Raw genomic sequence first — 17,757 nt, 5'->3', positions numbered from 1 at the left:
AACTCTTTCACAAGTACTTAGTGCCACCCCTCAGCCTTTCTGTTCTTGATAGCTGCTGTATTCTACCCAGGTCTGGCAGTTTCTGAGCCCGGGCAAGGCTGGGCCCAGCGTTCAGTTCACTTAGGTAAAAGAGCCTGGGCTCATCGATGCCTCAGTCACAATTCCCCCGAGCGCCAATATCTGTCACATGGCAGACTTCCACATCTGCCCCAAGTTTGCGCAGTCCATCCAGCCAGATCTGCTGCTTTTGGGAAAGCCGGTCATTGGGCCCCTTCACCTCAACCAGCTGAAACAGGACACAAATACTGGAGGTTGGTAAACATTTCACAGCTCATCTTGTAGCAGATTAGCTTAGTCCAAAGCATCAGCCCTTCTCCTGCAGGCTGATCTTCTGAATGCACTCCCACCGTACATTGCCTGAAGCTCTGGTCATTGTGACCTCACCTTATATTTGCTACTCTGGGTGCTCCACACAACCAAATCAGGCAAGCCCCCCCGGCAATGCCGATAGTCCTTGGCCATCTGCTGTACTAAGCCAGCCAGGAAGGGCCCCCCAAGGCAGGACACCAGGCTCTTAAAAAAGAAAGGGAAAAAAAAAAAAAAAAAGTCTTAACTGCCTTGCTGGGCTCAGACATACACACAGCTGGTAGGACTCAAACTTCAAAACCCATGATAGGCATGAATAAAGCTAATCTGCAAGATGTTACAGAAGACCAGCAAAAGTAAAGTTGTATCCAGGTTATTTGGTTCAAAGGTTTACTGTCGTAACTCTGAAAAAGGCTGTTGGTACATGTCAAAACTGCTCATATTAAGTTATACATATACGGGTATTGCGGAGGGTGAAGGGTTTGTGCCACATCATCTGCCACCACTCAACCACCTGCCTCGCTGTGTCTACTTCTTGTGGGATGTGGGGGGGGCTGGGGCACCTGTGCCTGTTCCAGAGAGGAGAAGCGCTCCCAGCTGACCAGTGCGCACACCCTTCCCTCCTGCGACCGCCAGGCCTCCGCCAGAAGGCTGCACAGTGTCTCCGCTGAGGCTTCCTGCAACAGCTGCACCCGCAGCTCCAGTGCCTCCTTGCGGTTCTCGTAGAAACAGTCAGTATGAAGGTCCAAGGGGCATGTCTAAAGGAGGACAGCGGAAACTGTGGATTTCCATTTTAACCCGGCATCCCTATTGTACTGAAAATAACACCTTGCCTTTGCTGCCTTAATTCAAACACATTCCTGACATCAATTCTACTTTCTGTACATAAAGCGTTATCAATTGTATTTTCTGGTCCGGGTAATTGAGTGCTGTGATACCATAGGAACTTATAGTCAGGACTGCTTAGAACAGGGCCATGGTGAATCTGTACCTGGTAAGGGTTCCTAAACACATCAGGGACTCCCTCCATGAAAACAATATCCCACAGCAGCAACCCAAACAAAGTAGAGAATGTAGACCCCTCACCATGGATCCCTGTGTTGGACAGGAAGTAGACACATGGGTCAGGTGTTATGTAAATGTAAGGAGCAACATTAGGAAACAAACTTTAAAGGATAAAGTGTAAAAAAAAAAAAAAAAAAAAAAAAGGGGCAATTAATCAAGTCCCAATTTTAGAAACTACATATCCAGGGGCTAGTTCTGTTTTCTCACAGACTTTTGCCTAATAGGGGAAAGGCTTAGGAGATACATACCACAAGCTTTTTTTGCCAGACTTCTCAGAAATAAGAAGCAATTTCCTCAATAGCCATATATAAACACTGCAGAAGCCATTTAAACAAGCTGCTTCTGTCTTTAGCTTCTGCTTGGTGTCGGGGGGGGAATCTGAATAAGAGAACTCGAGGCAACGGGCGCGTGCACCTTCTTCGAACCCGAGGCGACGGTAGTGTGCAAGGGCCAGCTCCTCCACAGAGCACATGACAGTGGCATGCCCATTCTCCCCGTTTTTGTTGTCTTCGCTCTCCTCTGTGATCATCAGGAAGACAGACTTGCCTGTTCCCCCAGGGTGTGGGAACAGCTGTCCCCGGATGGTTACCTGCTCAGACATGGAGAGATGCCTTTCTCTCACACACATTTCAGCCCCCAGACACTCCCTCCTATGTGACCCCATATATGAGTGAGTGTGTATGCTGTATGCAAGAGACTGAGAAAAAGATGGTGTCTCACGTGTGGGACGTCCTGTACCAGAACCACAGGAAAGTCTCTGAGGAGGAGGCGAAATCTCTTACAGCTGGGCGCCTCCCTCATCCGCACAGCACGCTGGTACAACGAGAGCCTGTGGCCTGTCCGCACGAGGGGGTCAGACAGCCCCTCCCTTACAGCGTTAATCGCCTAGGCATGTGGACAGAAAGGGGGACGTTGTGGAAGTGAGGCCTAATGTAGGACTTAATAGCTGAGGTAAAAGGTAAAATAAAAGGTAAAGGTAAAATTCAAGAATGTATCAACATGTATTTATGCCAAAGGACTGAGGTTCCTTCCAAGACCCAAGATCTCTCAAGCTCACATAAGGTGTAAATGTTCATGCACTGCACCTTTATGATCATGCCCAGATAAGCCTTTACACAGCTACTCCTGTATTGTATGTAAATTTTTGTGCACCTTATAGTAAAAAAAAAAAAAAAAAAAAAAAATTGTAGGAATGTGATCAGGATTGGTCTATCCTGAGTTTTATGCACCTCCTCATGCGATGAACGTCGGTGCTTCAAGTGGACACAAACTAGGTTTACTTAAGAATCACATGTCTACAACTATGTCTCTTTCTCCTAATGTAATGCACAAATTGTATTTCTCCGAGATGTTCGTCACTTTGGAGAAAAGCATTTGCTAAATGAACAAGACCCATTATACCTTAGACATGCTAGGCCACTCTGGATCACCAGTTCTAACTGGATGTGTAGTCACTAAAGTGGACGTGATCAGTTACTGTCAGTCTGTTCTGCCCCTTGCATGTGATGTCATTTTCATATTCAGTCAAACTTGACATTAACTACCTGTTGCATGTGTTTGAGGTGCTGCTGTAGATTGAGTGCCAGTCTGTCCCACCAGCGCCCCCTGCTGTCTGGACAGTACACCGACTGGGCCAATAGGGACTTGAGCTCTTCGACTGCCTCCTGCAGCAGCAGACAGTGCAGCACTCAACAGTGTTAGGAAGAGATACAGGAAGAGGGTTCACCTTCACAAGGCGACTGTACATAGACTGACACGTACAAGTGCAGTTAAAGGAGGTAAGGATGTGATCATGTCATTCTAGTCTCACTGAACTACAGCACCTGTACACAAACCTTTACATCAAAACTTATCAGAAACTTTTTTTTTTTTTTAAATGAAAGTTCAACTCTGCTATCACAGGGCAGTTTTCCTAACTTGTGAAAACCGATAAATGTCATCACGTTGAAAATAAAATCTGAAAACCTGACCTTGTTAGGGGATCATCATTGTTGGGATGAGGTTAGGAATCATTTTGTCTATGAAAGCAGGAGTTAATATTAAGTCCCTGCAGTGATAGACGAATAAATGTGTGTGGGCGCGTACGCTTGCCTTGTATCGCCGGAGTCTCTGCAGGATCTCCACTCCTCGTGACATGATGCGGGTGTAGGCCCAGCCAGCAGTGAAACAGCGCAGAAACAAAGGCAGTGCCTCCTGATGCCTTAGAAAATACACCGAGAAATATATATGACTGCTTGACAAGAACATTAATGGTGCCTTCTGCTTGCGAGGGCCTGTGTAGTTAATGGGGCGGCCACTCTAGACCACTACAGGATTAGCTGTATTACAGGACAGAGAGTCACAGAGTCCCTTCAGTATGATATTATAGAAGATAAGGAGGTGCTCATGGAAACTCCTGAGTCCCACCTCAGGTTGCAGGTGGCCCTCTGCTCCTGCCACGTTTCCTTTGCTGAGGTATAGAGGTCAAATGCTTCCTGCCAGTTGCCAGCCTGCATGGCTGCTCCCACCTCCTGCAGAGCACGCATGGCCGCCTCGTACCTGAACACAGCATGTTGAAATGGTGAAGTGTAGCAGCCTCTGGAAAGAAACAGCAGCCCTGAGCCTCATAGATGACACACAGCTCTTTTTCTGTTTATGAAACAACAGTTTGCTAATCTTAACCTGGGCGGGGCACCCCACAGTGAGTGCTATAGACAGCTTGGCGACAATCACCCCATCCCCTCCCAGAGCTGGGGCATCTAGAATGTTCCCTTCTTTTAGAATAAGTTACCGCTGGCGGCTGCCTCTGGTGTAAAGCACGTTACTACCAGAGTCTGTTACATACGACAATTATTCCCTGACTTATGAACTTTATTGGGACCAAAATGTGACCTGGACCATGATGAGGGCGTCACAAATTCTATATGCAGCTCCACGAGTAATCGGTGCCGGAAAAGAGAGTGGTATTGGACCACGTGACTGAATTGTGAATTCCTGGAGAACTGTTGTCTGTACCTCTGTCTGTTGGTGAAATGCACCTCCGTTTATTCTGAGTTGTCCGTCGCTTTGGAGAAAAGTATCTGTTAAATGAGTAAATGTCAGCATCGTGCTCTTGGAGTGCTACACCAGAGATGGATTCCCTCATTAGCCCAGTGCATGAACAGGCCAGAGGGAGGCAGCAGCAGAGCTCTTCAGACAAGAACAAGCAGCACAGCAGACTGTTTCAGTCTTTTGCTCAGCACACCATGGACAGCAAGGGAAAAGACCGCCTCCCCGTCCCGCTCGTGCACTTGCCTAGATGTTTTGAGTTCGGAGGACTATTTACATCATGAAGAACCGTGGCCAAGAGGTACGGATGTTGCTTGCTTGCGGCTCCTCGATCCCATCTTTTACCCCACGCATCACATGAAATTCACTAATACCCAATACAAGCATAATAATAAAATAGGATCAATGTCAGAAGTTTAAAAAAGGTCAGCTACATGTTGTTTAGCTTGAAGCATAAACAATAACAGTGTATCACCTCAGAGCCAGGGGTATAGCAAAGGTGGAGGATGACAGAAAGGGAGAACTTCACTGACTGCTTGAAAATGGAAGGTGTAGAAGCCACAGGAGCATCTACAGCTTGTTTGCTTTTTCCCCCCCCCACCTTCTCCACCCTTTTGACAAACTTAAAGCAATGCTGTGGCATATGATCTGAATTAGTATGGAGGCCACTTTTTTTCTAAAAATTAATACTTCCTAAACAGTTCATACTGGTAAAAAGTAAGTTGTGGGGCAACTGTCTATGCTTCAGGTTTCACTGAATTCACCAAGGAAGCACTGTCACCACATCCATGTGTTCCTTCTAATACCTTTTAGCACCTTTGACTTTCAGTCACAGTAAGAATGACAGATTTTTTGAGAGTTTTGCAAAAGCTTCTCATGTTTAAGCCTATGCTTTAAGTGAATTTTTCTCCACACACAATGAGAAACTGAAGGTCTCTGTTCCACACCCTTTACAATGCTTCAGTTGGCAATACTATTGGAAAAATAGATTCTGTCGCAAGCAAACGAATGCAATTACAGCCATAAGTCACATACCAGCGGTGTTTTCAATCAGTCTGTGAGCAGGCCCCCCCCAATAACAACGGGGGCAATAATGTGCAGAAATGCTACATTAGTGATAGAGCCTGTGCTGCAAAGCACAAAAAGCATGAAAATTCCAGCTCAGCAGTAAGACATGGGGCAGACCTGCTACTCGAACTGCACGTGATCTGACCTGATGAGCTCATCTCTGTCCTGGAACACCTTGGCCTTGCGCTCAACAGTGTATACGGGGAATGCCAGGCGGCCCGAGTTGACCAGCAAGATGGTGTAGAGCTGGTTTTGTCCTCCAGAGCCTGCCTCCTCCTCGTCTAGGCCATCCGTCAGGGAGGAGAGGAGCAACAGGCGGGAGAAGACAGCACGCGGGCCTCGGCACAGCCGCACACACTGCCCTGCCAGCTGTTTCGCCCTGCGTGGGAGCAAAACACAGAGTTCAGCTGCACATGTGCAACTGTGTATCACTCTGTATCAGGCAGCTGCCACCACTGATTTTTGCTACCCTAAATGATGTGGACCACACGCTACCACGTCTCCCAACTTCTCAGACAGCAAGACCACCCCCTTTCCTTCCCAAGGGTGTACCTCTTGAGGATCACACTACCAGTGCTGGCACCCGTGGCAAAGAGCGAGCGCTGCCGGCCCAAGCGGAGAAGCCCTTCCACCAGCTGCTGCTTCTGCGCTCCAGGACCCCCCAGGTGGAAGGTCTTGGCCAGGCTCTTTAGCTCAGGGGCTGGGAGCAGATCCAGAACCTCGCCAAGCTCCTCAAGCTCACTCTCTTCCACAAAGAAGACACGTAGCAATGTTTGCTCAGTGATCACACTCAGGACAGCAGGTGTGAGCAATGACTGTTTATGGCTCTCGCTCTGTTTTTCTTTGCATTGCAAGGATTTTCATACCTTGACACTAAATCAGCTGGACATAAAATTTGTACAGTTTTACAGTACAATTCTGTGTGTATGGCTGACTTCTAAGAGACAAATACAGAAGTGGTTATTCCTGACAATCTATATTTCTGCATAGTGACAATTAGCAAAACATATTTTAGTTTGGAAATGGCACTAGTACCTCACACACACGGACATTGGCTGAAAGCACTTGTCCCAATCGGGGTCGCAGCAAGCCGGAGCCTAACCCGGCAACACAGGGCATAAGGCTGGAGCTGGAGGGGACACACCCAGGACAGGTTGCCAGTCTGTCACAAGGCACGCCAAGCAGGACTCTAACCCCAGACCCACTAGAGAGCAGGCACAGGCCAAACCTTCTGTGCCACCGCACTCCCCACTAGTAGCCACACACACACACACATTTTCAGAACCGCTTGTCCCTTACGGGGTCACGGGGAACCGGAGCCTACCCGGTAACACAGGGCGTAAGGCCGGAGGGGGAAGGGGACACACCCAGGACGGGACGCCAGTCCACCGCAAGGCACCCCAAGCGGGACTTGAACCCCAGACCCACCGGGGAGCAGGACTGCGGTCCAACCCACTGCGCCACCGCACCCCCTCACTAGTAGCCAAAGAATCTGAAATACTGGTGACTGCTTGTAATCACTGGATTGTTTTCTACTTCCCCGTTTATAACTTTTTACAGCGTCACCTTGGTGCAATACAAATATTCCACATCCCAAATGGTTAGTGTTGCCTTAATACAGAAGGCAACAAAGTGACCAAAAGTCTACTTTTTTTAACCAGAGCAATGTGGGCTAAGTACCTTCACCAAGGGCACTAAAGTAAGAGGTGGATTCAATTCTGGGTCCTTCAATCACAAGGGGGGGCCTCTACGCTTCCTGATGACCTTTTCAGCACTCACCTCTCTGCAGGAACCCAGAGGCGGTGAGCTCTTGCACGACCGGGCTCAGGTCTGAGGCGATAGCTGCATAGTCCAGCTTGTTGACACGCAGCCACTGCAGTTTCCTCTGGAACAGTCGGACGTAGAGCATCTGGCCTGCCGCTGAGAACCAGGTCAGTATTACCACGTTACTTGGTCAGGCACTCATATGCTCTTGTTTCATGCAGCAGGTAGTAGCAGGCTGACACTTATGAACGTTACGAGTTCAAAGGACAGAGGCTGAGAGCAATGTATTTAATCAGATGTGCTTAAATTGAACTATTTAGTAGAATTAAAATGTACAAATATATATGCCAAGTCCAAGTAAACTGGTATCTGGTCATCAGCTAATCATGACACTTCATCATCTTGCAAAGTGAGAGCTTCTCACGAGATGATTTGTGAATAGTAACTTCCGACTAGTGCTGAATGATGATAAAGTGACTACTGTCATAGTGAACCGCTGCCTGCAGGTGTCGTACAAAACGTGTGTCACTGGGAACTACCCGACAGCTGTCGAAAGGTGCGGATCACTGCAAGATCCTCCTGGTTGAAGAGCACTCGGTCATCCTCGTTCTCCAGTACAGTCTTCAGGACCATCAGGAAGTTGGAAAGGTAGTATGGCGCTGGAGGCGATACAGGGACACCTTCCTCACCCGCGTCCTGACGTGGGTTAGCGTCAGTTGCAGTGGAATCAGTCTGCACAGCAACATTTTCTGCGGTCCGCCAGGGTACTGACGTCGTTTCTCCTGTACAGCTCAGCAAAGTATTCTCACAAGTGCCAACCTGGGTATTCTCTGTTCCATTTGCCGCAGTTATACTTCCTTTGGTCAGACTCTTGGCATTATGAGCTGCTTGAGAAGTTCCAGAAGGAGTGACATTAATTCCTTTCCCCGTGTTCTCCTCTTCGTCCTCCTCCTCACATCGGACTCTCTTACTGGTGTCAGGAGCCACAACCGGGGACTTGTGTCTACTGGACAGCTCTTCCGCTTTCCTCTTGCTCGGCCGCGATGGCTCCGGAAGGGTCGTTGTCACTGCCAGCTCCCGCTGAGCAGACCCCCCCTCCAGCCCCGCTTTGGGGGTCTCCGCGGGAGCGCTGCTGCTGTGAGCCGACCCGGCGTCACCTGTCAAAGGCCCCCGCTCTGCAGCGGAGATCCCTGCGCTGGCTCCAGCCGGCGGCGACCCGATGCTTGGTGGTTTAACCTGCGGAGAGGCGATGTCGGTGTGTTCGGGGAAGTTCAGGCGCCGCCTGGACAACCTGGCAGCCAAACTGCCCAACCCAACAGTTCTGACCACCTTATCATCGCGAGTCCTGCCCTCCCGTGTGTGCGAGAGCGCTGGAGCATGCTTTTTGAAATAGGGGCTGGTGGACGGGCTCTCCTCCGCCGGACGGGCTGTGCGGTCCACGCTGGGAATCATGGGATCTACTCCCGCCTGCTCGGTACACGTGCCATCTCTCCGGAGGGGACACGCGCTGTCCAGGTGCTCGTTGACACCGAACCGGGGCACCATGTCCCCGCACAGCGGGCAGGCCAGACTGGAGGGGGGAGGGTTCCGAAGCAGTGAGGCGATGGAGGCTGGGGCGGGAGGCCCCGGTGCAGGAGGGCCGCCGCCCCCGCGAGCTCGTCTCCTGGTCCGGGACAGACAGCGCCGCTGGGCCGGGGCCCGGGGTCTCTCTTCAGACATCACACACAAACGTGACCGAGCCGCGTCTACGAGCCCTTCTTTACGATTACACACTACTACACTGCGGCTTTCTGCAGCGCACACATCTTCGGTACAGGCGCTCAGAGAGACGCAGTGTCGGAGAAAAGGGCGACAATGGGAACGAAGGGGAACATCTTCAGAAGTTGAGCGCGTTCCCGCTAGCAGACAGAAGCAATCAAACACCGCGCCGCGTCAGGGCAAAGCAATCGATTCGCCGATCACTCTAGCTTTGATTGATTCACCTCTCCCTTTGCAGTAACGGAAGCGTCTCAGTTTGCTGCCCTTCTCCGTTCATGAGTCGTACATCGTCCTGTTACGGTGCTTTGTTTTCTTCAGATAGTCTTGGTATACGTGTTGTGTGCACCGTCCCTTCCAGGGTTGCGAATGACTAACTTTCGAGTTATTAAAATGTTTAATTAAAGCGCCGCCGTGTCTGTGTGTGCACTAGTCTAGTAGTGTAGCTTAAGACTAGCAGTTCCAGTCCTATTGTTTGTTCAAATCCCACAACTGTGCTGTAGATGCCTGGCTTGTGCAGAGTATTTACCGTGAAGGGCACAGTAGAACACAGTAGTACCTGTTAAAGCACCACACTGTGACTTCAATGTTGTTCACCTTGCTTTGTAGACCGAGGTTGCTTGAGAAAAACTAGTTTCTACTACATGAAAGTGGATAGATGAGGAATCTAATTCTTTCCTTTTTATTCTCCTTGTATAATAATTATAGAAAAACTGCTAGACCAAATATGCAAAACACCAATATGTGATTATTGTATATATTTATTTACGCACAGAACTATACAAATGTACTTGTTCATCATGTATAAATCAGATTAGACTTTCTTGTAGTTAACAAAATGACCTGCATCCCTCCCCTAGTATCCCTACCCATCCATGCTACTATTCCATTCCCCACCAGAGGCAATAAGCCTCAAGAAAGTTCAGGTTCCCCTTAAAAGCACATTTCAGCCATTTGATGTTAAATACTCTGGCCTTTCCTTTGCACTCTTTCACAGTTTGGACTGAAAGACATCACTTCACTATGTGTCCCTTTGAAATTTTCCAATACACATTTCAAAAACAAGCTGTACAATATGTTTACACCATTCTGTTGTTACAGTTTTAATTTGCTGCCAGAAATCTCCTTCTGCTTCTTCTTCTTCTTGGCTTTTTGGTCCTTGGCTCCCTTGATATGCGTCTTCACCTGGTCTTGCAGCTGCGAAAAGAAGGCCTGCGAAGACCGGAGGGCTTTATCCTGCCCTTCATCCTGTATGGGGAGGGAGACACATATGTATGTCTGACCATTGTCTGTTGTTAACTACAAACCAGCTATTTCTGGCACACTCATCTGGTTAGGGCAACACACGCTACTACATTTTTAAATGGCAATAGATAAATGTTTATTTACAAAACTGATTTAAAAGAATGAAAGCTTACAATAAAATGCCATCTCACACCAAACTCTATGCAACTCCTAGTCCAGGCCTTGGTGATATCCCACCTGGTCTACTGCAACTCCCTCCTGTCTGGCCTTTCGGCCTCTACCAGCAAACCTCTCCAGCAGATATAGAATGATGTTGTTTGACCTGCCAAAGTGTTCCCATGTATCCTCACTCCTCATCTCTCCCCACTGTCTTCCTATAGCTGTCCTCATCAAATTCAAGATGACCTCCCCCGCCTTGAGTCAGAACTACTGAATCTCTCTCTACATTTCAGAAAGGTCTCAAAACTCACTTATTTTGGACTCACTTGTCCACTGACCTTATAAGTGCTGGATAAAAGTGTCCATGTTTGTTTAATAATTTGTTTAGTAATGGAAAGTGTATGCAGCTACTTGTGTGATGTATACTGGTTCATACGGTGGTATGTGAAAAATTAAAATTTGATGCAGACACGTAATTCTAGAGTAATAAATCTCTCCTTCTGTTGATGCAGTTCGTTATTTTTATTGTTCTCTCAGATGAACATTGCTTTGGAGAAAAGTGCTAAATGAATAAATGTGAATGTAGCCCGTTTCCAAGTTAGAAGTTAAAATAAGAAAAAGTTCACATAAAAAAGGAGTCGCAGTAAAAGAAAGAATGCTGACCTTGAGAATAGTTGCCTTGCCCCCCTTGGTGATTTTCCTGAGGTTCTCTGCTGCCTCGGCTTTGCTCTGCTTCCTGTTCTTCCCTGCTTGTCTCTCTTCCCGTAGCTTCCTCCGTTTCTCCTTCTCCTGCAGCCTCAGGCGCTTCAACAACTTCTTCTTTCTGCGCTCCCGCTTCTTGTCTGCGGAAGTCTTCTCTGAGTCACCAAGCAAGTCACCGGCCTTGTTCTTCTCCTATGAAGGGAAAAAACAGGTCAGACTGAAAATCAGGGAGTAGGGAATTCTCAGTGGGAGTGAAGATGATGCCCACTGGGGATCAGAAGAATGCATGGGTGACAGAACCTGCACATATGTGCTGGACTCACTTTGATCTCCTCAGGTGCTAGGAGGGTGGCATTGCTGGCACTGACAGGCGCGACCTCTTCCATGGCGATGGATGGCAGATTGGAGACAACCTTTACTTCAGGTACAGGCTACAACGAACATAAGAAGGAAAAAAAAAAAAAAAAAAAAAAAAAATCAGCTTCTATCAGTTTCTGCAGTGGTTTTCATGGATATGTTGCAAATATATTAGTATTTCAGCAAAGTACTTCATTTACTAAATATTTATTTACTCAATACATTTATGTTCCAAAATATTTTTGGTTTACGCATGAAGACAGCTCTTCAGAGTTCAGTGGGTTCTGTTCAAGTGTAAAAACAGCAAAAATCTTGAACGGCTGCTTCACACAGTTTCCCGTAGTTTCTCGTTTACAGTGGCTATACTGCAAGGCAAGATCTTAATTGTACCTTTCGCCAGCTGTGTCACAGCTCCACATACTGGGATTTTGAAACCTGCTTTTTAAGTCTTTCACAATCAGTGGGTTTTTATCTTTAGGTCACAGGTAATACAGTGGTACACTGGACTCAAGAGTTCCACTTACCGGTTTGGGTGTGAAGTGGAAGTTGGAAAGTGCATCAAGCTTGAGGAAAAGGGAGTCCATGAGCTTCTGGATTTCGACATGGGCTGGATTCTCTTCCTCCTCTTTCTTTTGCTGCAATTTTTAAGAATGTGGTTAAAGCCATGTAAAACCATGCAAAAATATACCAAAAATACAAAAGGAATGGAAAGCTTTTAGAGACAGGACAATGAACAGCTGCTTAAGGGAGTGTATCACCTGTGTCTGTTTGAGGTACTCCTGCTCATAGACCTCAGCCAGACTGAGTTTGCTCTTCTCATGATCCAAGGTCAGCCTCTTCTTGTACTCGAACACGTCCTCCTTGGGCTTTTCCTTGCGGACAACATCATCCCACACCTTTCCAAAAAGGAAGCAGCAAATGTATATCTGTGATGCAGCATAACATAGCAAACACATTCAGCTGTGCTGACTGCTCAGTAGTAAAACACCTTTTTTAAGTAACAGTGTTCTATAGATCTACTGGCAGTAAATCCTACTGCCAGCAGAAAAGCAGGTCTCATAATTAAGCACCTGGTCCTTAATTCTCTGCTTGATGATCTCTTCCAACTGCAAGGTTGTCTCTTCTGTAACTGGAGGAGCTGATGGATAAAACAGAAGGGTGTAAACAACACACAAATGCAGAAGTTATATTCTCCGCAGAGACTACAAAGCTTGATTTCTACAAAAACTTCAGTTTTTATTGTTCCATGAATGTACCTGACAAGTGCTGACTTGTATGACATGCTTGTTTTGTGAACGTTAATGCAAATGACACATAACAAAGGAACAGAGTAAGCTGAACAGAAATAACAGCGCATGCAGTCTTGAAAGCAGCAATTTAAAGCAGAAAGACTCACCCATCCTGGTAGCCTGGTCAAAGTCCAGGTCCTCCTCAAGCAAGCTGTTCTCTGGGCGCATCTGTCCGGTTGCCTCCCCGCTCAGCTGCCATGGCTTCTCTTTCAGCGCAGCCTTCTCCAGCTCCTGGATCTTCTCTGCCATCTGTGAAGTGGAAATGTTTATAGACCTCAGCACCGCATAAAAGCAGTCTTAAGAAGGCTGGCTTGATTTTAATTAAGGCAGTTTGAGGGGAAAGAAAAAAAAAAATTCCAAGACCCTCCATTTAAATATGATCTTCTCCTCCTTTACCTTAACAGGATTCCCCATGATTTTGTGTAATCAGCATGGCATAATATAAAGACAGTATGTTCCCTCTGAATACCTTCTCCTGTCGTTTTTCAAAAGATGACTTGGCCTCCAGCATCTCTCCAGTTTTTTTCTTTCCACCGAGGATTTCTTCAGCATCCTCCCCTTCACTGTCATTAGGCAGGTCAAAGGTGACCCTTTTCAAAGCCTCCTTCGCTTGCTGACTCTCTTCCTTTTCCTCCATGTCTGATCTGCATGGAACACGGATGATTTTAGACAGATTTAATGAGATAAATCCTGGTCTTGGTATAAGGTTCTGCAAGACTCAGCTGTGTACGAATTAGTGAAAACAACAAATGCAGAACATAATACAACATTTAAAAAAAATAAAAAAAAAATTGTTCAACAAATTACTAGTAACTGCAAAGTAATGCTTTTGGCTTGCCTCATTTGGTCTAACAAGATAGCAGAGCACACCTCAAAATATTCAATGTTTAAACTTACTCTTCATCAAATTCTTCCTCATCCAGGTCTTCTTGGTCATCTTCCTCTCCATCATCTTCCTCATCCTGCATAACTGTTTCACCCTTTTCATCCATGTCTTCATTTAGTTCTTCAGAATCCAGATCTTCTTCAGTCGCAGCTTTCTTTGTTAACTCCTCTTCTACAGGATCGAAGAAGTCCTTGTATTTTAGATTTCTTGCACTTTTCTTTTGCTGGGGAAAAAAGGCATTTGCACATATTGTACACATTAGTTCACATGTGGCGCCGAATTTAGTTTAATGGAAAAAAAAATACCAGCTAGTTATACAATTAAAAAAAATGTACAGTGAGTGAGAATAAGCAATCAGCATGAGCTTTGAACAGATACAGTGTAAAAACCATTACCTTCTTCTGCTTCTGTGAAATTTCTTTCAGGCTAAAGTCTTCCTCTTCACCTGATGGCAAGTCCTCGAAATAATCAATCTCAATATCATCATCATCATCGCCCTTCTCCTTTCCCTCTCGCTTCTCCGCATCCTCAAGGAAGGCCTCCATGTCTGAAAGCTTGAAAAAGCGGTCATCGACTTTGGAACCAGCTTCTCCTTGCCTTGTAAACTTCACTTTAGTTTGTTGCTGCTGTTTGGTCTCTTTCTCAAAAGCATCTACATCAAAGTCCACATCCGAGTCTTCATCTGAGAATTTCTCCCCATCATTTGAGGTCTTTTCTCGTTTCTCCTCCTCCTCCTCATCGTCATCATCTTCTTCTTCTTCTTCTAAATCATCTTCACTTGCTTCCATCTCCAAATTCAGTTCTTGTCCATCAACCACGTCATCCTCATCACTGACCTCTTCTTCCTCTATAACACTTATTTCCATGTCCTCAGTTGCCTGCCTGATCATGTGCTTGAAATGCATCAGGACTGGCATGTTCTGGAGCTCCAGCTCTTGCCATATCTGCTCCTCATCAAAGTTCTCGATCACTAGCTGCTCCAGAGGGCTCCCCTTCATACACCCAGGCTTATGTGCCTTGTGCAAATCGTACAAAGTCTTTGTGAGGGCAGTGAAGTCAGATGCCACCTCATCCTGTAAACTAGAAAATAGAACAGCTGAATACAGGAGCCATCAAAGCATGTTCTGCTAATATATTTTCAACATAGTATAATGTGCATTAGCATTTTCACTGATGTAGTGAGCTGGATTACAAAGTAACTGAATATGTATATACCATAAATACAAAATATATGTATTTTCAAAAGAAATCATTAAGCATATTCAAATGAATATGCAACTTTCTCAAGACATTCTAATGTATACAGATTTACATTTTATTCATTGAGCTGACACTTTTCTCCAGCCGCTTACGGTTTTAAGTACTTATAACTATTTACCCATTTATACATCGGGAGAATTTTACCTGAGCAATTAGGTAAGAATCTTACTCAAGGGTACTTCAGCTGGAGGGGGATTCGAACTGGCACCTTTCACATCCAAGGCAGCAGCGCTAACCACTACACCAGCTGCCCCATGTGTTCAGTACAACAATGAATGTGTCACTGACAGTTTTAAAAAACTAGCTTCAATTTCCACCGTCATGCCAGGACTGTGCTTAAACTTGCCATCAGACTGATCCACATGATTCCTATTAATTATTTGGATCCATACTGGTACATCTTATCCCTACTGTGTGTTTATTGCCATGGTTTTATTTCTACAGCAATGTGCCTATTCATTTCTTCTTGTCAAACACCAGCTGCTGGCCCACGAGGACAACTTAACGTTCAAGTTCAACACTAACGCGCTCGCACACGCACGCCAGCGTTATCGAACAGTTCGCATCAGGTACTCTTCCAGTGTTGATCCTACCTGAGGAAATGCTCGGGGTCTGCGGTACTCTTGTTTAAAATTTTCATACACTCTTCCAGCGTATGGAACACACTCGCCTGCTCAGCCATCGTTTCTCTCACATGGTCACACGTGAGTCCCAGGAAAACACTTCCCCGGGAAGCGCTAGTACGACATTAAATGGGCCTCGGCTAGAAACGTTAGAAAAGTTTATGAAAGCACAGCGTTCCGCATAATATTATTTAATATTGTGTGTATTACATTAGTAAAATTACCACAATATACTGTAGTCTAAGATACTAAAGCTGCAAAATGTTTTATTTCGAACGTACTTAATGTTATATTATTCCTGAGGTAGAATCCACAGTAGGTAAGAAAATATATATATTTTTGAAAAATGTTTACGTGGATATCTGTAAAGAAACATAAAAATAACCCATCAAGACTTTTGTTCTGTTTAATTGTTGCTTGCGAAAATGTGTTCGTTGAAATAAATGGTCTCAGCAGCTGTTTAAATAAAGTTGACGTGACGAAGTAAAGATGGCGACGTCTGTGTTGAAGGTTGTGGGAAAAGGTACAGTACGAGTACGGTGTCCTCGGACAGCAGATGTTACCGCAGTATTGTTATAAAACGTGTAACCGTCATTATTTAATGACTATAAGTATAAATATCAGAGGAACACAGCGGAGGCCTCGGTGTAGATGTGTACTGAAGAACGAGCCGTTCACAAAACAAGCGAATTCAGTTCATTCACGTCTTGTTTACGTCAGCTCTCAGTCTCATTCTCACTTTCAGACTTTGTTTTATTTATTGCTAAAATTAGATGTATCATTACTCAAGCGGATATGGGAGTTGGTGGCTGCAATCACTAGTCTTTTGTTATTTATTATTTCCTCGTTAATTAGGGTTTTACCCCTAGTTCTTTATTTATTCTTTTATTTCTCTCAGTCACTCATAGGGTGAGGGCTGGGTAGTGAGCTGCTTATTTCCCTTTTAGGCAGCTGGGTTCGTTTTTACTGGAGCAATTGAGGGTAAGTAACCTTGACTGAGAGTCCTACAGCAAGGGGGATTTGAACTGGAGGTCAACAGGCTACAGTACAGCGGTGTCTTTCACAGGCGCGCTCTTTAAATTCATCCTAGTTTGTGTTGTGCTTTAAATTCTCACAGTGAGGATGGTAAGGACGTGGAAAATGACTCTAACGCTGGCCGTGCTGCAGCTGCAGGTGCTGTGAGGCGCGGCTGTTTGGTGACAGCAGCGCGGAGACGTTTTTCCTCGTCCAAGGCCGTCACATCCGGCATCCCTGGATCGCTGTGGAAGCTGGGCAGGCTCAATCACATCGCCATCGCTGTGCCAGACCTGGAGAAGGCCGCCGCACTATATCGCGATGTTCTGGGCGCCCAGGTGAGCGCAGCTGTGCCTCTGCCCGAGCACGGCGTCTACACCGTGTTTGTGGAACTGGGCAACACCAAGCTGGAGCTTCTACACCCGCTGGGAGACAAGAGCCCCATCGCAGGGTTCCTGCAGAAAAACAAATCCGGAGGGATGCATCACATTTGTATAGAGGTATATATCCGCTCTTCTTTTCATACCTTCTGCTCTGCTTGTTGCACCTCGTGCAGGACACTGAACAGAACTGAGAGCTTCGAACTCAGAACTCTTCATCGCCAGTATGTAGCATAATGGAATCGGCTGTGGATTTGGTGCCAGACAGGAAACACAATATAACACGCACACGCACGCTGTCTGAAATCGCTTGTCCCAAGTGGAGTTGCTGTGAACCGGAGCCTAACCCGGCAACAGCGGGCTCAGGGCTGGATTGGGAAGGGACACACGTGTGATACAAAGATGTGTGTTCATGTTGAAATTGCACTTCGTATTTTTACATTTTATCTTTTCGGATACAGGTGGATGATATTAATGCAGCCATAGCAGATTTGAAGGAGAAGAAGATCAGAACTCTGTCAGAACAGACACGGATTGGAGCTCATGGTAAACCTGTTATGTTCCTTCATCCAAAAGACTGTGACGGGGTGCTTGTGGAACTGGAGGAAGGCTAAGCACCACTTGGCCATGATATCGCTCTCTTTCACAACTTTGAAACACGAATGGGTCAGCACATTTCCTCATGGAGTTTTGTTGATGTTTTTCTGTCATGCCATTGCTCTGGTTCGGTAGATTGATAATTATAAAAATGCTAATCTGTTATTTCGCTGTTCATTTTCTTCATAAATATTAAAATG

The 17,757-nt window shown here is 46.1% G+C and overlaps 3 protein-coding genes across 3 annotated transcripts; 1 reads left to right on the top strand and 2 right to left on the bottom strand.

Moving 5' to 3' along the window:
• Positions 1-11: 11 nt before the first annotated feature.
• On the bottom strand, positions 12-9,186 carry fan1 (FANCD2 and FANCI associated nuclease 1). Its single transcript, XM_018746754.2, has 13 exons — positions 7,830-9,186; positions 7,306-7,446; positions 6,079-6,271; positions 5,672-5,905; positions 3,838-3,969; positions 3,523-3,631; positions 2,976-3,095; positions 2,152-2,316; positions 1,846-2,020; positions 1,358-1,461; positions 930-1,124; positions 445-573; positions 12-286 (listed from the first exon to the last, which is right to left on the bottom strand). Exons 1-13 carry the CDS (start codon positions 9,007-9,009, stop codon positions 152-154), a joined length of 3,012 nt encoding a protein of 1,003 aa, XP_018602270.2. The 5' UTR covers positions 9,010-9,186; the 3' UTR covers positions 12-151.
• A 633-nt stretch (positions 9,187-9,819) lies between these two features.
• On the bottom strand, positions 9,820-15,652 carry mphosph10 (M-phase phosphoprotein 10 (U3 small nucleolar ribonucleoprotein)). The gene is made up of 11 exons (XM_018746762.2): positions 15,537-15,652; positions 14,079-14,763; positions 13,695-13,906; positions 13,267-13,441; positions 12,905-13,046; positions 12,579-12,646; positions 12,267-12,404; positions 12,033-12,143; positions 11,475-11,582; positions 11,113-11,343; positions 9,820-10,293 (listed from the first exon to the last, which is right to left on the bottom strand). Exons 1-11 carry the CDS (start codon positions 15,623-15,625, stop codon positions 10,141-10,143), a joined length of 2,112 nt encoding a protein of 703 aa, XP_018602278.2. The 5' UTR covers positions 15,626-15,652; the 3' UTR covers positions 9,820-10,140.
• Positions 15,653-16,055: 403 nt separating this feature from the next.
• Positions 16,056-17,757, top strand: mcee (methylmalonyl CoA epimerase). Its single transcript, XM_018746763.2, has 3 exons — positions 16,056-16,089; positions 16,734-17,080; positions 17,422-17,757. The coding sequence occupies exons 1-3, from the start codon at positions 16,056-16,058 to the stop codon at positions 17,572-17,574; spliced, it is 534 nt and encodes a 177-aa protein (XP_018602279.2). The 3' UTR covers positions 17,575-17,757.

Source organism: Scleropages formosus, chromosome 7, assembly GCF_900964775.1.
Source record: "Scleropages formosus chromosome 7, fSclFor1.1, whole genome shotgun sequence".
Lineage (NCBI taxonomy): Eukaryota > Metazoa > Chordata > Actinopteri > Osteoglossiformes > Osteoglossidae > Scleropages > Scleropages formosus.
Note: the sequence above shows the minus strand (reverse complement) of the source record. Positions and strands in the feature narration are given on the sequence as shown.

Coding starts and splice junctions, on each gene's coding strand:
- fan1 (XM_018746754.2), bottom strand. CDS start 9,009: ATGTCTGAAGAGAGACCCCGGGCCCCGGCCCAGCGGCGCTGTCTGTCC. Junction 3,632..3,837: donor AGGGCCACCTGCAACCTGAG/GTGGGACTCAGG, acceptor GTATTTTCTAAG/GCATCAGGAGGCACTGCCTT. Junction 574..929: donor CCTCTCTGGAACAGGCACAG/GTGCCCCAGCCC, acceptor TTCTTTTTTAAG/AGCCTGGTGTCCTGCCTTGG.
- mphosph10 (XM_018746762.2), bottom strand. CDS start 15,625: ATGGCTGAGCAGGCGAGTGTGTTCCATACGCTGGAAGAGTGTATGAAA. Junction 13,442..13,694: donor GAGGAAGAATTTGATGAAGA/GTAAGTTTAAAC, acceptor TGTTCCATGCAG/ATCAGACATGGAGGAAAAGG. Junction 13,047..13,266: donor TTGAAAAACGACAGGAGAAG/GTATTCAGAGGG, acceptor TCCACTTCACAG/ATGGCAGAGAAGATCCAGGA.
- mcee (XM_018746763.2), top strand. CDS start 16,056: ATGGCGACGTCTGTGTTGAAGGTTGTGGGAAAAG. Junction 16,090..16,733: donor GTTGAAGGTTGTGGGAAAAG/GTACAGTACGAG, acceptor GCCGTGCTGCAG/CTGCAGGTGCTGTGAGGCGC. Junction 17,081..17,421: donor TGCATCACATTTGTATAGAG/GTATATATCCGC, acceptor TTTCGGATACAG/GTGGATGATATTAATGCAGC.